General features: G+C 42.3%; 1 protein-coding gene across 1 annotated transcript in view; it reads right to left on the bottom strand.

Moving 5' to 3' along the window:
* grin2aa (glutamate receptor, ionotropic, N-methyl D-aspartate 2A, a) overlaps positions 1 to 18,816 on the bottom strand; it is a 132,404-nt gene that overhangs the window by 33,835 nt on the left and 79,753 nt on the right. Inside the window, exons 3-5 of the mRNA XM_072368139.1 lie at positions 13,209 to 13,375; positions 9,867 to 10,295; positions 721 to 835 (exon numbers count right to left, since the gene is read on the bottom strand). Of these exons, the coding sequence (XP_072224240.1) occupies positions 721 to 835; positions 9,867 to 10,295; positions 13,209 to 13,375 (711 nt within the window). The remainder of the gene's footprint in view (positions 1 to 720; positions 836 to 9,866; positions 10,296 to 13,208; positions 13,376 to 18,816) is intronic.

Raw genomic sequence — 18,816 nt, 5'->3', positions numbered from 1 at the left:
CATTTCTAACCATTGTGTTGGCAGCCTATCTATCTATCTATCTATCTATCTATCTATCTATCTATCTATCTATCTATCTATCTATCTATCTATCTATCTATCTATCTATCTATCTATCTATCTATCAATCTATCTATCTATCTATCTATTAAATTAACTCCCTGGCTTCAAAACCAAATCATAAGGTACACAACCAGTAGAAACGGCGACATCTTTAACGGGCCATAAAGTCAGTGTTTGAGGGCTGAAGGGATTTGGTGGCAGAGTTATACAACTTTGGGGACCAGGGGATGCAGCTTGTCACATTTCTGACTCAATACTTTGTATACTTACTGTAGTTTGAAGCTTCAGTCCTAGTTAAGCTGCCAAACAATCATTTCCAAGGTTTAACCCTAAGTGATTTCAAAATATATTCACTGAACTGACGTAAATGTAAATACACTGTATGCTATTCGAAAGTTAACCCAACTCTAACAGTAAGTAGAGAATATTAAAACCAAAAAAAAGTGGATAATTGCCTAAAATTTATCATTTTTTACATATTTTGTTAACAACAATAATAATAACGATAATAATAACAGTTAAAAAAAAAAGAATAATCAGCCTTGAATACCAAACTCTTGCATTAGAGTGACAGTCTTGGTGTTGAAGCGAAAATTTCCCATTTCCGCATGCAAACAAAAAGCCACCGAGCCAGGCCCCCACAGGTATGGATCCTACCTTCTCCCACTCTCTCTCCTTGTTGAGAACAATGACCATCAGCTTGGGATTTTCTTGGTAGCCGTCCTCCGTGAACGACAAGTCTCTGCCGTCCCACGTCACATTCATCATGTACCTGAGAACCACGGAGCAGAGGATGAAGAATAGCAGGACGGACGACGAGAAGCAAGACAGATGAGGGGGAAGAAGAGGGCGATAATGGGAAATTCAGCAAATGAGAGAATGAAAGGAATGAATGGGTGGTGATGAGAAATAGAGGGGAAATGAAATTGAATTACATTAGCATGTGAAAAGTCAATTCACAATCCACAGGCATTACAGTCCTCTTATATTAACACAGACTCTTTCATACTGAGAGTTGTAAAGTCCTGTTTTATTAACATGATTGAATTATGACCATATCCAGAAATAAAGAAACTGAACCAAACAAAAGTATTCTGGTGTTGTATTTGAAAAAAAAAAAAAGAAAAGCAAGTTTAACCGCAGATCGTTATGGTGGTGCAGTGTGGTTTAATGGCTACTATAAACACACAGAGAAAAATAAAGAAACCCCCCCTCCCCGTGCAAAAAGTACTTAAATGTCAGACAATTAAAAATGTTATCACGTCTAAATGAGTGCATTACCAGCTGTTTTACCAGCAGGGTGTTTGCCATTATTAATTCTATTTGCTGTTTTCACTATATGAAAAAGGAAGGTTTACACACATTTAAAGGCCTTTTTTCAGTGGGTGGTCAGCGGTGTCATTTCAGTAGGACTGTGGCTCATTCCATACCTCCCGATTGCTGCTTATTCTGTAGGCAAGTTACTCTGCTCATTCTGTTTTCTTTTTCAGAGATATTTCAGTCTGACTTTGAGGGATGTTACCTTTTTTTCTTCTTAAGCGGGGTTGTATGGAATACTTATGAGTAGCCAGAGTCCTGCCTGCAGTCAAAGCAAGCAGGAGGAAGGGCAAACGCGAAAGGCTTCTCAGAACGGGGGGCCGCGAGAAATGCAGAAAAGCCACAACTCACAACAGAACGCCCATGCTGCCCAAGTCGCTCTTGAACGCACCTTGGACGGTGCTGTGGCGTGGGCACGCTACGCCGGAGGAAGTGTTAATCTGTTTAATGCAGATGTGACACGGTGTAAATATCAACAATATAGCTCTCCACTGCAGGTAATACAATGACTACTCATGGGCACATCATACACTCCCTTTAGATATCCCTTTCAGAGCACGTTTGTGACATACCCAAAGAAAATATCCCACTTGTCCACTGAGAAATACTGCAGTTATTTTGAGGCGATACAAATGTGAGACATCTGACATTTTATACACATATTGTACAAAACCTAAAGCCATTGTCAGTCCACACTACAACACATCACACACATGCACGCACACACGCTGTAATGGTTGACCCATATGGCAGGTCACATTAGCTAAGATGGAGGGCAGTGGGAAGATATTCTTGGGTCCGCACTGCCTCCACATTAATCATGACTGTCCGTCCCCACTCTGTCTCCCTCACCGCCTCTGTCAGCGGTCATGTACGACACAGCAGAGACGGCTCCTCTCTTTTCTTCCTCCTCCTTTCCATTCTGGGGCTGGGCGAAGGGGCAGACTTCTAAATGGAGCATGGGCCCACGTGGTATCTCACTGGAAAGCCACAGTGGATTGCAGAGGGTGAGGTGTTTTGATGTAGCGTAGGGCGTTGTGCAATATAAAGCAGGTCAGGAATTGAAAGGTTTGTATTCTTTCAGGACTTAATGACAACACAAACACAAAAAAAAAGGTTGTTCAGGCAATGTTGTCCGAATCTTGCTGTCTGCATGTCCATTCCTTCAAAACATGATATTTCATAACAATTATCAATTTAAGTTCAGTCATGCGTCTCTTTGTCCTCTTCATTTTGAATTTAAAAGCATACAACACACATAAATCATTAACCATCAAACAATCACCTACATATAACTGTCCTTAAACTACTGAAAAAACTCCCACTGTCTATACTGTCAACAGACAATGCAACTTGTGTATTAAACAAGCTATAATGAATATATCACATGGAGACTGAACGTGTTTTCTGGTTAAAATAATCTGGCTGGCTTGCAAGTACCTGGGTGAGTAGAATTAGGCTACTTGATTGGTCATGGGATGCAAAACCTGGGTCAGAACCAGTGTCAAGGTTGCTATTTTTTTATTTTTTTTGACCGTCCACTTCACACTTTGGAACAATGTAGCAACAGGCATACTCACTGATGACTTACACACACACACACACACACACACACCTACGCCGAAACACATGCACACCAATTTTTGGAATAATAATGTACGTCTGCAGCTCAAAAATAACCGAACACCTTTGATATTAAATTGAAAACGAGTCACCTTTCCCTAACCTGATCACTATCACAGAGAAAAAACAAAGATCAAGGCTACTAGTTGATGAGAAAATCGAAATAAACCATCTTTTCTTTACTTTAATGACAAAAATAAAACAAAAAAAAACAAACAGGATGCACACAGGACAGGGGGATTGTGTGTGTGTGTGTGCATGTGTGTGTGCACGTGTGTGTGCACGTGTGTGTGCATGTGTGTGCGCGATGGCGAGATTTCTTTTGGACGGACGCCCATCGAACAGGTGGACTGATAGGGCGTTGCTAGGATACGGGCACAGACTAAAGTGTGTATGCTGCAGAATGACCCTAATCATCCCTGGATGAACATCCCTGCACACAGACAACTATTCTGCACACCGCAACAATACTCCGTGCAGCACCTTATGCTCCGAGTCAAAGTGGGGACCAAGTAGCACAAAGCTCATAGTCCAATTTCGCTCTCTGTCCTGCCTCCCTTATATTTGCAGCCTCCTTATTCATCAAGGGAGGGAAAGAGAGAGTACATGGGTGGGGGAGACAGCAGAGATGGAGCACCCACAGAAATGAGATTGAGTAAAAAGACGAATGAGGCAGAGGGAGAGAGATGGAAAGAGGGTATGACGGGAGAGGAAGAGGACTAGGCCTCAACAGAGTTGGGATAGAAATACACGCAGTGTTGTTTTTTTACTCCCTTCCTTTTTTCGTCGAGTCAAAAAATATATACTTTGACGTTGAATGGGTGGGGGTCAACTTCAGCAGAATTAACATAACAACTCCACAGCAACAGGGAAATCTGGGCATAACAAAAAGAGAAAAAAAAATCCTTCAGGTGTGTGTTAACATAATGCAGAGGAGGAAAGACGTCAGCATTGATCTTAGAGAAGCAACTGCTGAGTCCATCATTCTGCAGCGAGAAAGGCTATTTACAAGTAAAAAACATTTAAGATGGCTGCCCAGCAGTGGACGTCCCAGCAAGCTTTCACCCCAAATCCAGAGTGCAATGCTCAGAGAAATTACCAAAAAAAACAACCTAAGAGCTACATCTTACACTTTACAAGCCTCAGCTAGCATGTTAAATGTTGAAGTTCATGACAGTACAATTAGAAAAAGCACTGAACAAGTATAAGTTGTTTGGAGAGGCTGTCAGGAGAAAGGCTTTTCTCTCTAAAAAGAACATGGCAGCACAGCGTAGGTTACATCTGAACAAACAAAAAGACTTCAGGGAAAAATGTCCACATCTACTGGAAACTGAACAGCATATCGATACAAACATTTGTGTTTTGGGTTTTTCTTTGGAGTGGGAATGAGTGAAGTAGTTCTGAGTAGTCGGTGTCTTACCTGCAGCAAAGAGCACTCGGAGTGCTCTTAGTATCTCAAAATCAAAAACTTTCCTAACGGGAAAGCCAAAAGCTTCTCAGAACAAGAAAAAAAGCTAATTATTCACGGCCCAACACAACTCCAAGACAAAATTTGGTGGAGGGGTGATGCTTTTTGACTCACTTTGAAGCCACAGGATATGCACATCTTTCAGTCTTTGAGTCGACCATGAACTGTACACTAAAGCATCCTGCAGCCAAGCGTAAGGCCATCTGTCCTGCAGCTAAAGCCTGGCTTAAACTGGCTCCTGCAACAGCACAGCGACCCCAAACACAGCAGCAACACTGACAAAGACTGATAAAGTTACACGATTACTCAAATTATTGCTGTTTAAGCCGCTTCTGCAAACTACTGAATCATGGGATGTACTTAGTTTTTCTGCAGATTATTTCTGCATTACTTCTTGTTCAATAATGAAACATGTTATCGTTCATCTGAAGACCTTGAGGGACCAGAAAACATGCTTTCTATCTCACGTCACGGTATCCTGGCCGTGATCTCCACCACAGCCGTCTTCTCCCGTGACACTACGCTGAAAACTCAAGCGCTCACTCATTCTTACTTCTGGTTTACTTCCTGATACGAAGTCTACATTTCATCTAAGGCGGCTTTACTACAGGGGGAAGCGACCACAAAGATGATAAGATGAACTGTACAAGGCGGCGTGCGCCGAAGATAGAGACATCCATCCCTGTTAAGACGAGGACCAGTCAAAGTAATGATGTGTACTGTCGGGGTACTTGAGATCTATGAGGCGCACATACACAAGCGCCATGCCTGTGAGAGACAAAGGAGGAAGTGCGGAAAAAAGATGGAGACTGCTATTAATGCTGATTCGGCTTTTTAAGAGGACCCCAGGGTCAGCTGTCATTTGAAAACACAATCATCCCAAGGCGGAGTGTGTTAAGTATGGCATGAAGGATGACTGTACAATGTGAAGTAAATGCTAACTTGGCAGTGTCCCTGCCCATCCTCTTGCACGTATTTATGCTTGTGCGTAAAGTTGTTTTGCTGTGTGAGTGTGGGTGGCACATTAATGCCAACAGTCAGGTCTTGTCTATTTCAAGCTTGCGGTCGCAGCACACGTCTACACAGCCTCTTTAGAAGGGTTTTCTTGTTGCGCTTATATCTATATTAGCTTGACGTCAACGCAGTAAAGTTTGAATATTTAGCGTTTTCTCCAATATGCAAAACAGGGTTTAAGACAAGGATCTCTGCACAGCACTTACACCCACTCTCATACCCCGGGACTTGCTTTGGTTGCCATTTCATCCTTACTCAACACTGCTCACACAACATAATGCACAGATTTGCAAATCTCATCAATCGACTCCCCTAGTAGGACTAGGGGTTTCAATCCCTAACGATTCAGACCAACACTCACCTTGTATGGAGTGCTTTGGGGAGTTTAAATGGGAACGGGGGGTAAGAGAGAAGAGAGGAACACTCTACCTCCCCCTGCTTTCACTATTAGGTGGGAACAGAGGGGAGAAGAAGAGAGAATAGGAGAGTAAGAAAGGTCTAAATCAATATGTTCAATCAATATTTGATCAAAATAGAACAAATCATCTGTTTCCCTGGAGGTTCCTGAACAGGTCTTTTCTGTAATAATAATGTATAACTGGCCTGGTAAAGGAGGCTTTGTCTTATTCATAGAGCCTGAGGCAGTTCCGTTTGGCCTTGCAGCAGTTGGCAGTTGTTATCGTCTGAATTAAGACTTTGTCATCTGTTTGTCTTTGTTCTGCGTGCTTTCTTCATACCCCTGTTTAGAGCTGGAAGTTTATCAGAATTGCCTGAAAGTAGAGCAAAGCTTGGTGATCTCTGTCCAAAAAAACCGCCGTCATCGGTCACCAATTCTTGGTGACTATATCGAAAAGACTAATCAGCTCCTCTAAACTCATATCTTATGTAACCGAACAAATCGCTTGATTGGGTCTGGGGTGTAAAAACGTGACCCTTCAACATCCCAAATGACTCGGTATGAGTGTGTGAGGCCTATACATGTGTACACATGTGCACTCGTTCACTTCTAACCCTCATATATCAGGTCAAGAGACTGAAATTACCTGTCAGAACAAAGTAGTACCATCACGCCTTTTCCACACACACACACACTCGCACACTGATGAATAAGTGCTTAAGTCTTTTAAGACACACTCTTCACCACAGCAAGGTGAGCCTTGCACTGTAAATCTGCCATGACAGAACATCCTCTGATGGAGGGGACATTTCTCTTGCTCCCAAAATACACACACACAAGCAGTCATGCACACACACACTCACGGATGCACGTATTTTTTATTTTTTATAGCGCACAGGCCGTCACTCTGTCTGATTGCTGCACCGTCCTGCACTCTTAGTTGGTCATTTGTCTCTCGGGTTTTTATTTAATTCAGTTTTTCTATTGCTGTGCAAAAACATATTCATCTTGGATGTGTCAGAGAGGATTTATCGCCACAGCTGTCACAAGCAAAAAGGAGTAAGGTGAAACTTCACCAAAAGCCCAAATGAACGGGGCTGTTCCAGTCACTGGACTTCTGTCACTTTTGTTCTTTTAGTCTCGCAAAAATGAGCGTTGCTGAATTGTGACGTGTTACAGTCTCACGGAGGGCCAGAGGCGGCCTGCACTGTAAATCCAACTGCCGATCCAACCAGACTGAGTCCGGGAAGCGAAACGAACTGCGAGACGCTCATAAGATAATGCTGTTTGTTTGACATCTTGACGAAAAACAACTCATCAATTGAAATAATTAACAGAAACGAAGAAGGGAACAAAGTCCTGTCATCAGCCCACCTCGCCGTGTGTGTGTGTGTGTGTGTGAGCGTGTGTAATGAGCGTGTCTTCTTATCTCCACCGACAGCCGCTGAAGATCCAACAACCCGCACTGGCCTATGGCCCTGACCTATCGTAGACCAATCATGTTTTATCATAGTCTGGCCCTGAAGCCCTATTGGCTGAGCCCTCTCAGCCACGACACAGCCATCTGTGGACCTCATCACCTGGATAACAACCGAGAGCAGCAAAGCATGCTGAAAAACATAATCACCTGGCTCTGGATATTTGGTAATTGACATCTATGATTACTGACAACAAGAGATCTGTAAGGGTGGAACTGGCATTTAAAGGCACAAAAGGGATTACTATAACAGCAGAGTAGCTCTCGTTGCACAAAGCGACTTTAAGAAACTCTTCAGTTAGCTCTGTGTCTACTGCTGCTGTGCAAACAGGCAGATATAAAGAAAACAACTGTGTAATAATAAGCAAATAAAATCAGGCTGATTAAGTGGGGGAAAAAAGGATTAGTTTTGCAAAAAAACTGACACTTAAGAAAAAAAAACAAGTACATACAGAGAAGGCTCCTGAATCTCTGTGCTTTTTTTTTTTTCAGGACTTCACACTTCACACCATATTCTTAGATATTGCCAGCATGTGATTGATGTGACACTTGCACATATGTTTTGTTGAAAAGATACTTCATTCATCTCAAAAGGAGAAATTATTTGAGAAAAGATTCTCAAATCAGCTTCAGCGAAAGCCTAAATATACAATGAAATGCAAAACCTACATCCGTAAACTTCTCTCAATGACGGGTTGAAACCAAATGACTAAGTCGCCTCAAAAAAAAGAAAAAAGGATCTCAGAGAATCATTGGATGAGTTGTTCTTCTTTGTTTCTACGAGATTTCTTTTCCCAACGTTTCATCCAAGACTAAATCCGGCAAATGCTGTCTTAAATCAACGATTAAAAAAGTAACAACTGCAAGCAGATTTTCGACAAACTGGCGTGTGGTGATGTGGTTTACATGTCCAATGACGGCCCAGCCAGTATGTTCTTCATACATTTTAGATGTCCACACAACATGGAAGACATTCCCACATACATCTTTACGCCAACGTGTGTCAAGATTTTATTGTTGTCACATAGAGATGAGCTTGTATATATGGGCCTTTGGCAGGCTCCTTGAACAGGTGAATAATATGAAGCTGTCATGCAAGGTCTCCTGACGACAGTGATTGATTCTCTCGATGGGTAAAGTGCAGTGTTAGCAATGTAGAGGGATTGACTTTGGATCCCAGCTCGCTGGCCATGCTAAGGACTCGAGGTGGAGCTCCGCTCAGGGTAATGCCTTAACTTTAATCTGTGTTTACACTGTAAAAATGCAGAAAAAGAAACATGCATGTATAGAAGATTGTTCTTTAAGAGTGAAATCAGTCGGTGCATTTGTGTCAAGAATGGTGACACGATTAGTTAGCACTTACACAACGAGTCACACAGTCCAAAAAGAAAAAAAAAAAGACTACACACTCCTTTAACCTGAGGTCTTGAGGTTAGATGAATACAACCTCAGAAGAAAAAGCAAACCTTTTGGGTTCAGCGGCTGCAGAAAAAAGCCTGAATCATCAACCTTCCACCACCGTGCTTCACTGCTGGTATGAGCCGTTTTATGCTTTTTATTTTCTCCAAACGTCTCCTACGTCCAAAGGACATTGGTCCAGAGGCTGTTCAGATGCAACAAAGAAGCTTTCTCTTGGCGGCCTTTCCTTCCCTTCGTCTTTTTCTGACAGTACTGTCCTCATTTTTAACTTTTAATCCACCCACCCTGGCCTGTAGAGTCATGACACGTATCCCCTGGGTGTTTCCTGGTGTTCTTTTGCATTTTTCCGACAGCTGCATGCAGTGGGAGTGGAAAGGGTGTTGGGCAGACATGCGTCAGCGTTTATGTGGAGCCACATTTCTTGACAATCGCTTTCGAGAGTTATCGTTTTTAATCAACAGTGAAGACAGCGTTTCTGATTTAGTTTTTTGGAAATATATCGAGGGATTAAATTCTGTCATTAACTCATAAGAATGTTAATTTCACAGATCGTTATGTCAAACAGAAACAATACTGGGATGTAAACACAGGCTGTGTGTGTGTGCATCTCCCCCCCTCTGACAGATGGAAGACCAGACAGAGCTGGCAGGACCTGCAACATCTCCCACTGGCCATTGGGGGGGGGGGGTTGAACGCGTGATGAGGGCCAACGAGTACTGGAGGAATAAATGAGAAGAGGAACAGAAGGACCCATCGAGGAGCTCTTCAATTTGGGAGAGCACTCATTTGGAGTGGCCTCCCGCTGGCACCCCACTCTCAGCTTCTTCCCTTGCCTCTTTCTTTGCAGATTAAATCACAAACTCCCTCTTCAAATTCCATTCATCTCCTTTTATTTCCCCCTCATTCTACTTTAAGTCCAACACCTCTTTATGCTCCTAATTCTAATTCTAAATCTCTTAGTCTTATAACCATCAGTAAAGCAGGTACTATATTTAGTCACTCTTACTCTTTCGTGCTGATTTGTTGGAAAGGGTCAATTATTTTCTTATGTAACATAAAAGTGAAATGAAACAAACGTTTTTGCTTACTTATGCAGTGCGCTTGGTGGCAGCTTGGTTGTCTTCTCCATCTGACCGTAACAGGACGTTTTGGCTTCAGGGATGTCGCCATACTCCTCCAACATGGCCGCCGCTGCCGACGTTATGATCCCCAGGCCATCACGAACTCGCGCCTCCAGCGGATAGTCCCAGTCGTCATATGACACTGAAATCATCCCCGACGGAAACGCTTCCGGGGTTATCTCCGGGTTGCCGGTGGTGAGTGACGGCACAATCCAGATGTAACCGAATCCGGTCAGGCCCAGAGAGCGCGCCTCGTCCAAAATGTAGACCGCCTCGTCCTTGGAGCAGTAGAGCAGGACCACCGGAGACTGGACCTTCTTCAGCATGATCTGAGAGCGGCTGTCTTCCTCCACTGCATCCAGAGTGATGATATTCTGCAGGTCCCAGCCCACGAAACTGAAACAAGAATGACGAGGACAGTAAAGAAATGTTAATATCTAACTAATAGATTATTAACTTCGCTCCGGCGCTGGCAAGGACAGTCATAATCATCCATTCTAATTACCATCATTGATAGCTGTGGCATGAGGTCACAGAGGTGAGTGCTTATTGTTAGGATGAATATATTAAGGCTAAGTGGAATGCGGATGTTAAACTTGGCCCCGGGTCATGATTTACAGTTGGTTTTAACCCACAGAGCAAAACAAAAAGAAAAGAAAAAAGGAACAAACACTGCCCTGTTAAGGTGTAAGGTCCAAAGCAATGCCTGTGGTCTTTGTGCTAACTGGTCGCAACAGAAATCAGAAAACATTACAGATATCAGCATGATACGCAGCTCCCCTTGCCTGTTAGACCAAAGAGTTTGTTAACATATCTGAAAAAAAGTCATGTGTATACATGTTTTTTTTTTTTCCTAAAGGAAAATAAATGGACAGTTTAAAATGCAGTAATGGAAAACGAGTCTGCATATTTCCGGAGCATTTTCATTATAGTTCTGGTACCAGTTAGTTATAGCCTGCAGAGTAAAAAAATAACAAGTGCTCATTAAAAGAAGACAATGCATTTATAGAGTGTTTTTTTTCTCATCCTGGGGGATCGGCTGCCCTTTTTCCACAATGTTCGGAATGACAATATATCAGCAAGTCCCATTACATTAGGCTAAAGAGCTGAACAAACGGAGGAAAAGGCAGTTATCTTGGTAATTAAACCGCAAAACATGTCATAAACTGGTAGCATACTGCGGTATCAGGGGTTAGCAGCAGCTAGCAAGAGCTAGCGGAGTGAAGCACAAAGACAAACAAACACACACACACACACACAATAGGGAGTGAGTGTTACAACGTGTGACAAACTGTAGGGAAAAGAGGGAAGCTGTTAACCCTCGTGTAAGAGTTCAACAGTAGACAGGCAGTGTAACACGAGAGCGATTTGGGACTCGCTGTCCTTTTCCTGCTGTCCAAAGTGATGATGGTTTACAAGTCCCACATGACAAAACTAATAGAGAGACAATGACACACACACGCACAAACACACAGGTAGACTCGCACACAGAGTAAAAGAGACAACAGCACTAATGATTACAGGCAGATGTAATACTTCTGTAGAAAAACCATCATGGGATGAAATCAAATCACCAGCAGCACCCATCAAACCGTTAATGATCCAACCTAGTGGTACTTACTCATTACTACAATATTATATAATGAGGTTCACACACCCCCGATCGAGCCGACCCCTATTTGGATCTGAACTACAGTAACTATTTGTGAAGTTGCATGCCTGTATCCGGTATCTGTGGTTGTGACGCACTTGCTGTGACAAAATGTGCCCACAGACGTCCCGACAGACATAAACATCTGCCAGATAACTCCAGATTACCTCTGTAGACGCTTGGGACACTTTTTATTCGATTGGTGCCCTCACAACCAGATGCCAGATAAACTGTGACTAATTAAATTTAAGAAACAATGACTTTCCAATCCTCTGGGGCAAGTATGTTGTGTCACTTAACCATGTTAAGATTAAACTGTTAATGTGAAATTCACTATACTGTACAAAGCAATTTAATTATTTCCTCAGGCGCCCAGAAACTAACCAGTGCTCAAAGTGGGAATTAAATAAGCAGAAAAGGGGACCTGCGGCAATGCTTAGAATTGATGAAAAGTTATTCTAATTCCCTAGTACCAGCAGCTAAAATGTGAATATTCTGGAGTTTCTCACTTGCTTATCACAGCAAACTTTTATTCTGTTTTTTTTTTTATGAAAGAAAACAACAAAAGTCACGAAACTGTGTTAAACTGGTCTTCAGCTGATAACGTCAGTGATTTTTGTTGCATTTACCCCTGACAAGTGGGCTATCGGGCGTTTTTCTGCTTAATTTCTCCTAATACAGAAGTGCTATTGTGTAAGTACACCACAGAGAGAAAAAAAATCATGCAGCGACAACCACTTCATCCTCAAAGTTTTCCTCTCAGCTAGGCGTCTGATCAGGTCTCCTCCAAAACTTGGTGGCAATTACGTGGCAGCCACTTCTGCAGTTCATTCCGACGCTCCACGTACGTACATGCAGACGGCAAGCAACCGGTCACTGATGTGCAAGCGTGTAGAATGTCCCGTCGACAAGGTTAGCGCAGGCACTTTCTTCCTGGCATCTCCTGCTGCCGTGTCTTTGGCTGGTGTTTTTAAAACAGTTAATTTTCAGCTGTCAAGAGCTGAGTTTGCATGTTGATAATAGGTGCAAACACAGGAAAATCTCCTTTTTTTTTATTAATTTTTTCCAGTAACACCACCGTACGTGTGGACGAAGCCTGGGAGAATATTTAGCCTGCGGCCTATAAATGAAGCATTTTACAAGGAACTATTGAATATCAATACCAAACCTCCCTCATGACTATTAATGAGGGAATCTCTGTTTCTGTCTGTCGGTTTTTCACTTTTCTCCACAACCATTCATCTCATTGTGTACAAACAAGACATTTGTATGAGAACTTGAGGAAATGCGGTATTGGAGTGAAAAGTGATTGCTTTTTCATCATCATCATCATCATCATCACCGGGTCATTACGTTCCCATTAGCCTCAGCTGCATCGGGACGAACACGTTTACCGTTATCACTGTAAATCTTCGTTCGCTTGTCAGAAATAGAATTTAGCTCAAAGCGCAATGTTGCCAAAGTAGCTTCACAGAGGTGCTGGAATCAGCGGCGCCTATTATCGCCATTTTCGCTTGGGAAAAAAAAAGGAGACGTTTGGGACGTGTTTTTCACGGCAACATCATATGCAAACGCATCAACCACAGGTCTGAAAAATCCGACTTTATCCTTCCAAATGAAGCATCTAAATTAAGCGACAACACAGGAAATGATCTCACCTGTTGTCCACAGTAGTTTTAAGGATATTGATGAACTCCTGGTAGCCGGGGAACTTCGACGTGACAATGGAGAAGATGTGCCAGTCGTACTCCTCCATGATGTTCAGCATCAGCAAAGCCTCCTGCTGGATGGAGGCACCAAACTGGAAGAAAGTGGACTTCACATCCTGAGAACAAGGAACAGTAGAGAGGGAGGGAAGAGGGGGAGAAATGAGGGGGGAGATCAGTCCAGCTCATACAAACTGCATCTCAGAAATATCTAAATGACAACAGAGCATTTCAAATTAGGCAAAATACGAGTACACAGACTCTCTTTCTCACACACTCCCCCATGCACATAAACACATATGCAGAGATCGCAAGTAATAAGCTTCCTTTGAAGGAAATGTATGGATGAGGAGCTCAGAACAATTCAATTAAGAGCTAATTGGATTGGTGCCGTACAGACAGGCTGCAGAACTCTGGGCCTTGTTCTGGAGAACGAGGACTGCATTCACTCCGTGCCGCTCATATCCACTCCATTAAACCTGACTGAGAGTCATTTGCCACTTAATTCAGCCAAACTCAGACACGAGCTTGGACAGTGCGGACAAGCTCTATTACAGGTGAACAAATTACCTCTATTCATTTATGCTGCATTTAAAATGACTCATTATAACGTGGACTAAATTAAATTAGGGGGAAATGAGACTAAACATACTGAGGAAGGCAAAAAAAAAAGATAATGGCAGGACAGGCAAAGGTGTCAGAGTTAACACAAACTTTGTCTTTAAGTTAAGTGTTCCGAGTCAGCCGGCTTTCTTATTCTATATGTGCACAAGACATACAGACCCCTTTAGTAAATACACACTCGACATGAACACACAGCCTGCAGTCTCTTTCCACAGTAATTCATCCACAGTGTAACTAAAGTGTGGAATAGCAAGCATTCGTACATTGGGATGTGAGACGAATCAGCATCCATAATGACGGCAGCCTTAATGGGCCGCAGCCCCAATATGGGGAAAAAGTCAAGCCTCATCAGTTCCAAAGTGGACTTTGGAAAGGGACCTTAAAAATGCTAAAAAGTACATTAGAAAAAGGAACTGAGATTGAAAAGTTTACCCATATTCAACAGGATGATTTAACTTCCAAGAAAAAGTTGCAGCCTTACAGGGTGACCTCCCTTTGCCATCACTTTCCAATGCAAAGGGAACTTTTCTATTGCTAGTTGTCATTCTGTGGTGGCAAATGACATACATTAGCTGTGCCAATAGTACATGCAGAGAGGAAAGCCTCTTTCTACAGTGCTGGCTTATCGACGGCTTACAGAGGAAGAGAGGGGGATGGACACCCAAGCTGCCATGTGTGAGACTTCTGTTCGACTCCATCCTCTGAACTTCGTTGAGCGTTATCAATATTTGGTTAAAGGTCAGAAAAAAGCCATGGTGAGGTGTCAAAAACACACAAAACATGTTCCAGATTGTGACCCCTCGACGGTCACAGTCCCAGCTTGTGAATCTCTGCACATCCAAAAGTGATACTCGTGAGGTACCCTTTACATTCAAATCCGAAGAAGCAAGTTGGGTGAAGTGGCTTGAGTGTGAGCGCGTGCAGTTGTCTGTGCCTGAGTTAGCCTGTCCGGGGGTTCAGGGAGATGATGCGCTTTGACATGAGTGAAATGTATGTTGTATGGACATCTGACTGCAACATTTGAATAATAATAAGACATCCTGGACTATATGGGAGCCAAAGCATAGATACTATGCTGAAATAATGTATGTTGCTCTATCCCTTATCTTGAAAGAAAATACACCAAATACAAGGAGAGTATTGTTCACCTTTTGTAGTGTAGAATGAAGGAAAGAAGATAAATGAGCAGAAATAACAAGAAGAGATAGTACATTCTTCAATTTGCAACAGACGATTTACTATCAAAAATTACTCTCGACACTGCCACTATGCATTCAAACATCATACAAATCATTTTTTGTGGAGAAAAATTGTCCACTTGGGCAATTCTCTGCTGATACTCATTACTTTTGGAGGTGGAGTCAGAATATGATATAATAATACAGGATTAAATGGGAAAATTCATACCTCAGCTGGTTAATATGATATGGGGTAAATATGTGTGTGTAATTGTAGATAAGATGTGCTTTTAAAATGTGGAAATAACACAAGAATGTTATGTGACAACAGAGTTCCTGTATGAAGCAGCATCGTTACCGTATCCAAGTTTGGAGTCTGAGCGTGGACCGTGTTCAGTTTATGCAGATTCATCGACATGATTTCAAAGTCATGGCGTGATGCTACAAAACGCTGCTGCAATTCCATCTGTCAGCCAAATCATTTCCAAAGACTAAAGAGAGAAGTTGTTTAAGAAACCAGTTTCTGAAGAAATGTTCCACAGCTCAGATGTGCGATCTTGGCTTTCCATTCTGGCCTTTACTACCCCATAGCTCCAACGGTGGCCATATCTGGTGTGGGTTTCGATAGATAAGTGAAGTCTGGCATAACACGGTGGAAAGCATTGTGAGAATGAAAATAAATACAAGTCGGAAGCATGGACTGAGGGCAGTGGCTGGCATTCGTAATCATATTGGAGCACTGAAAATAATTTCTTTGCCACATGCATGAGCTTGCATTTCTTTTCTCACCGTCTTGATAGCTTCTGAATAGTGTGGGAATTCATCGCATTATTTGTGTCAGTGGGAGTGAATGAGAAAATGAGTGTACGGCTTGTCCCCTCTACATCAGGAACCTCGAATGCTCTTTAATGGCATTGTATCTGTATGTGCGGTTTGCCAATTCTAAGACGCAGGCTCAAGTGCTCTTCAGAGCCTCTCTATTTGTGGAGCTTTGTGCGTGTGTGTGTGTGCTAATTTGGTAGAAACTGAAGCGATGCTTGAGCATGGTGGGAGAGGAGGGAGGTCATGCTATAAGACTTGTCACTCCCTGTCTTCATCACGGCAGCAGCGCATACTCCCACGCTTAGCTGCAGTGTACAGAGGGCAGTCATGGAATATGCAAAATGGGGTCCGATTTTTATGTGGCCATCTATGGAGAAGCATATGTTTTACAAAGGTTTATTTTTTTTCCCAGCGATAATTTCGCAGCTTTCAATCCAATTATTTCAAACCAATTTATATGAACTTATGTATCAACATTCTGACAAACAATACTCTTAATTCTTTTGAATGCGTTTAGTCTTTTTGTGCATGTGTTTGTTTGTCACCAATATCACAGTACACATTTAAAAAAGGGGGGGGGGGTCCAACTTTGTTTCTTGACATTTTTGGCAGCTTCTGTTAGTGTCTTTGTCAGCCTCTTCAGCATGATAACCACTTTCCAGTGACGGAAACAGTGGTGTTACCTCGTGGGACTACAGAAGGAGCCCAAAAGCAAATGATTACCAGACTCTCTTGTGCTACTTTAGGGTGTTTGGATATTGCTATAATGCACAGTTGAGCCGTATTAACTCGTAAAAGAACATTTAGATCAGTCTGAAAAGTCACCAAATTCTAAAAACACAATTTTGTCTGGACAGCAAAAGCCTATTTACAGCTAAAGTCATTATTTCTTGTTAATTTAATTCAGCAAGAGCGCTGCATGAAGTGCATTCATCGTTTTTCCTTCTCTAACCAAGTAGTTTTGATTTCTGACACTAACCACGAAAGGTTTCTGCTCTTTCGTAAAGTGTCGCTGTGTGTTTAAGTGAATGTAACCAAGAAGTGAAAAAAAAACAGTTGTCATATATTGGTCTTGAACTTGCATTCGCTGGTTGAAAACGCTTGTGTGCCATCCAACCATACCCTCTGCCTTCATATGAGGACTTTGTGGCTTGTTAATGAAATTAAGTCAAATGAAATTAAAACTGCTTTATTTATCCCAAAGGCAAAATCCATTAAAAAAACCTCATTAAATGAAGTAGAATAACTTCTACTCCAACGTGGAATCACTCATGAGTCATATTTTCCTCCTGTCACTTGTATGGGCGGTACTTTAGAGTACGCCGTTACGGTTCATATAGTAGTTCTGCCTGAAGAACTTGTTCATTTAAAAAATTATTCAAGCTTAAAGGCGTCCCAAGAGAGGAAAGTACCAAACTCTTCCATACAACAAACAGGAAATCTGTGCCTGCTCTTACACTGATCTGCCAACGGCACCTAAATGATTCACAGGTGGCGTGAATGACACCGATCGTCTAGGTACAATGCAATGTTCTGCTAGCAGACCTTAGTTCCTGGCATTTGGTTGGATATTTTGCTTTGACAACACACTTAAACAGACGACACACTCCTCTCCGTAACAGCAGCACTCCTTCGGTTCACTGGGACACCAAAATGTGTTAACTTGGCCTCTGAATTCCAAAGATACCAATCCAACTGAGCATCCTTGATATGCAGCAGAACAGGCCAAACATAGCAACCCCACAAACCCCAAAGGATCTGCAATCAATGTGCTGGTGTCAGCCATGACAAAAGAAAAAAGTCCTTTGTCCAAGCACTGACAGGTCAGTTTTGGCAGCATAAGGAAGACAGATCCAATGTTAAGGTGATTTTAATGTTATGGCTACTTCGTGTACGACACCGGCTCTCGTCATGTCACATCGAACACATCCTAAATGTACTTTAAAGGCTGAATGCGCACATTTCATGTGCAAAAAAACAGAAACATTACCAGGAGAGAGAAAATCACGAGCCATGGCTTCAGTATTTTGTCCAAGAAATGGCCAGTTTAGGATGACTTAACCTGCAATTCTCAGACAGGAGTGGCCTATTTTCAACACTTCACTGAAGTAGACACTTTGGAAAAACACAGACAACAAAGGATTCAATAAAGCTGCCTTCATGCACGTTTTCCACCAAGAGAGGGCATCCACATATGTCAGCATTCAAACTGACAGCAGAGAGATGAAAAAGGAGTCACTGTAAGGCTTTCATTTCTTTTTTTTTCTGTCAGCTGTTTCATTACATAATTTATTCAGATCCTACATGATGTATAATACAGTAACTGCTAATTACATAATCTTAAGTTCAATACTTTATGAAATAAGACAGGGAACATAAAAGAAACGACTAAAATGGAAAGCAATAATCAAAAAGAATTAGCAACAGAATCTCTGAAAGCCACAAAATCAGAGGCACAGATAAAGATGAGCTGGATGCAGGGCAGAGAGACAGAAGAGAGAGGATAAGTACAAGAGTGGGAAAAAAAAACAGATGGAATGACTAAGCAGCGTATGATTGTTTCTAATTGGGATGGCTCACAATCCGTGACATCAGAAAACAGCCAATCATTGCCTCTCATTTCACCCTTGTCAAGTGTGACATGTCTGCTTTCCACTCACACCTTCAACTAGCGGCGTTCACACATCCAAACACACACACACACACACACACACACACACACACAGAGAGGCGCAGTTTGTCATTCACTGCTTTTTCACCTCTCACTTTGTCTATCACATTCTCAGTCTCCCACCCTGTTAAATATCCAGCACTGTTGCATAAACTAAAACCCACACACACAACCACAGTGATGCACACACGACACACACGCACGAGCACACACACACACACACACACACACACCTGCCCCACGAGGCAGGACAGCGTGTCTACGT

Source organism: Leuresthes tenuis, unplaced genomic scaffold (assembly GCF_036924035.1).
Source record: "Leuresthes tenuis unplaced genomic scaffold, fLeuTen1.0.hap1 SCAF_17, whole genome shotgun sequence".
Lineage (NCBI taxonomy): Eukaryota > Metazoa > Chordata > Actinopteri > Atheriniformes > Atherinopsidae > Leuresthes > Leuresthes tenuis.
The sequence above is the reverse complement of the archived record's forward strand: the minus strand, read 5'-3'. Positions and strand labels throughout refer to the sequence as shown.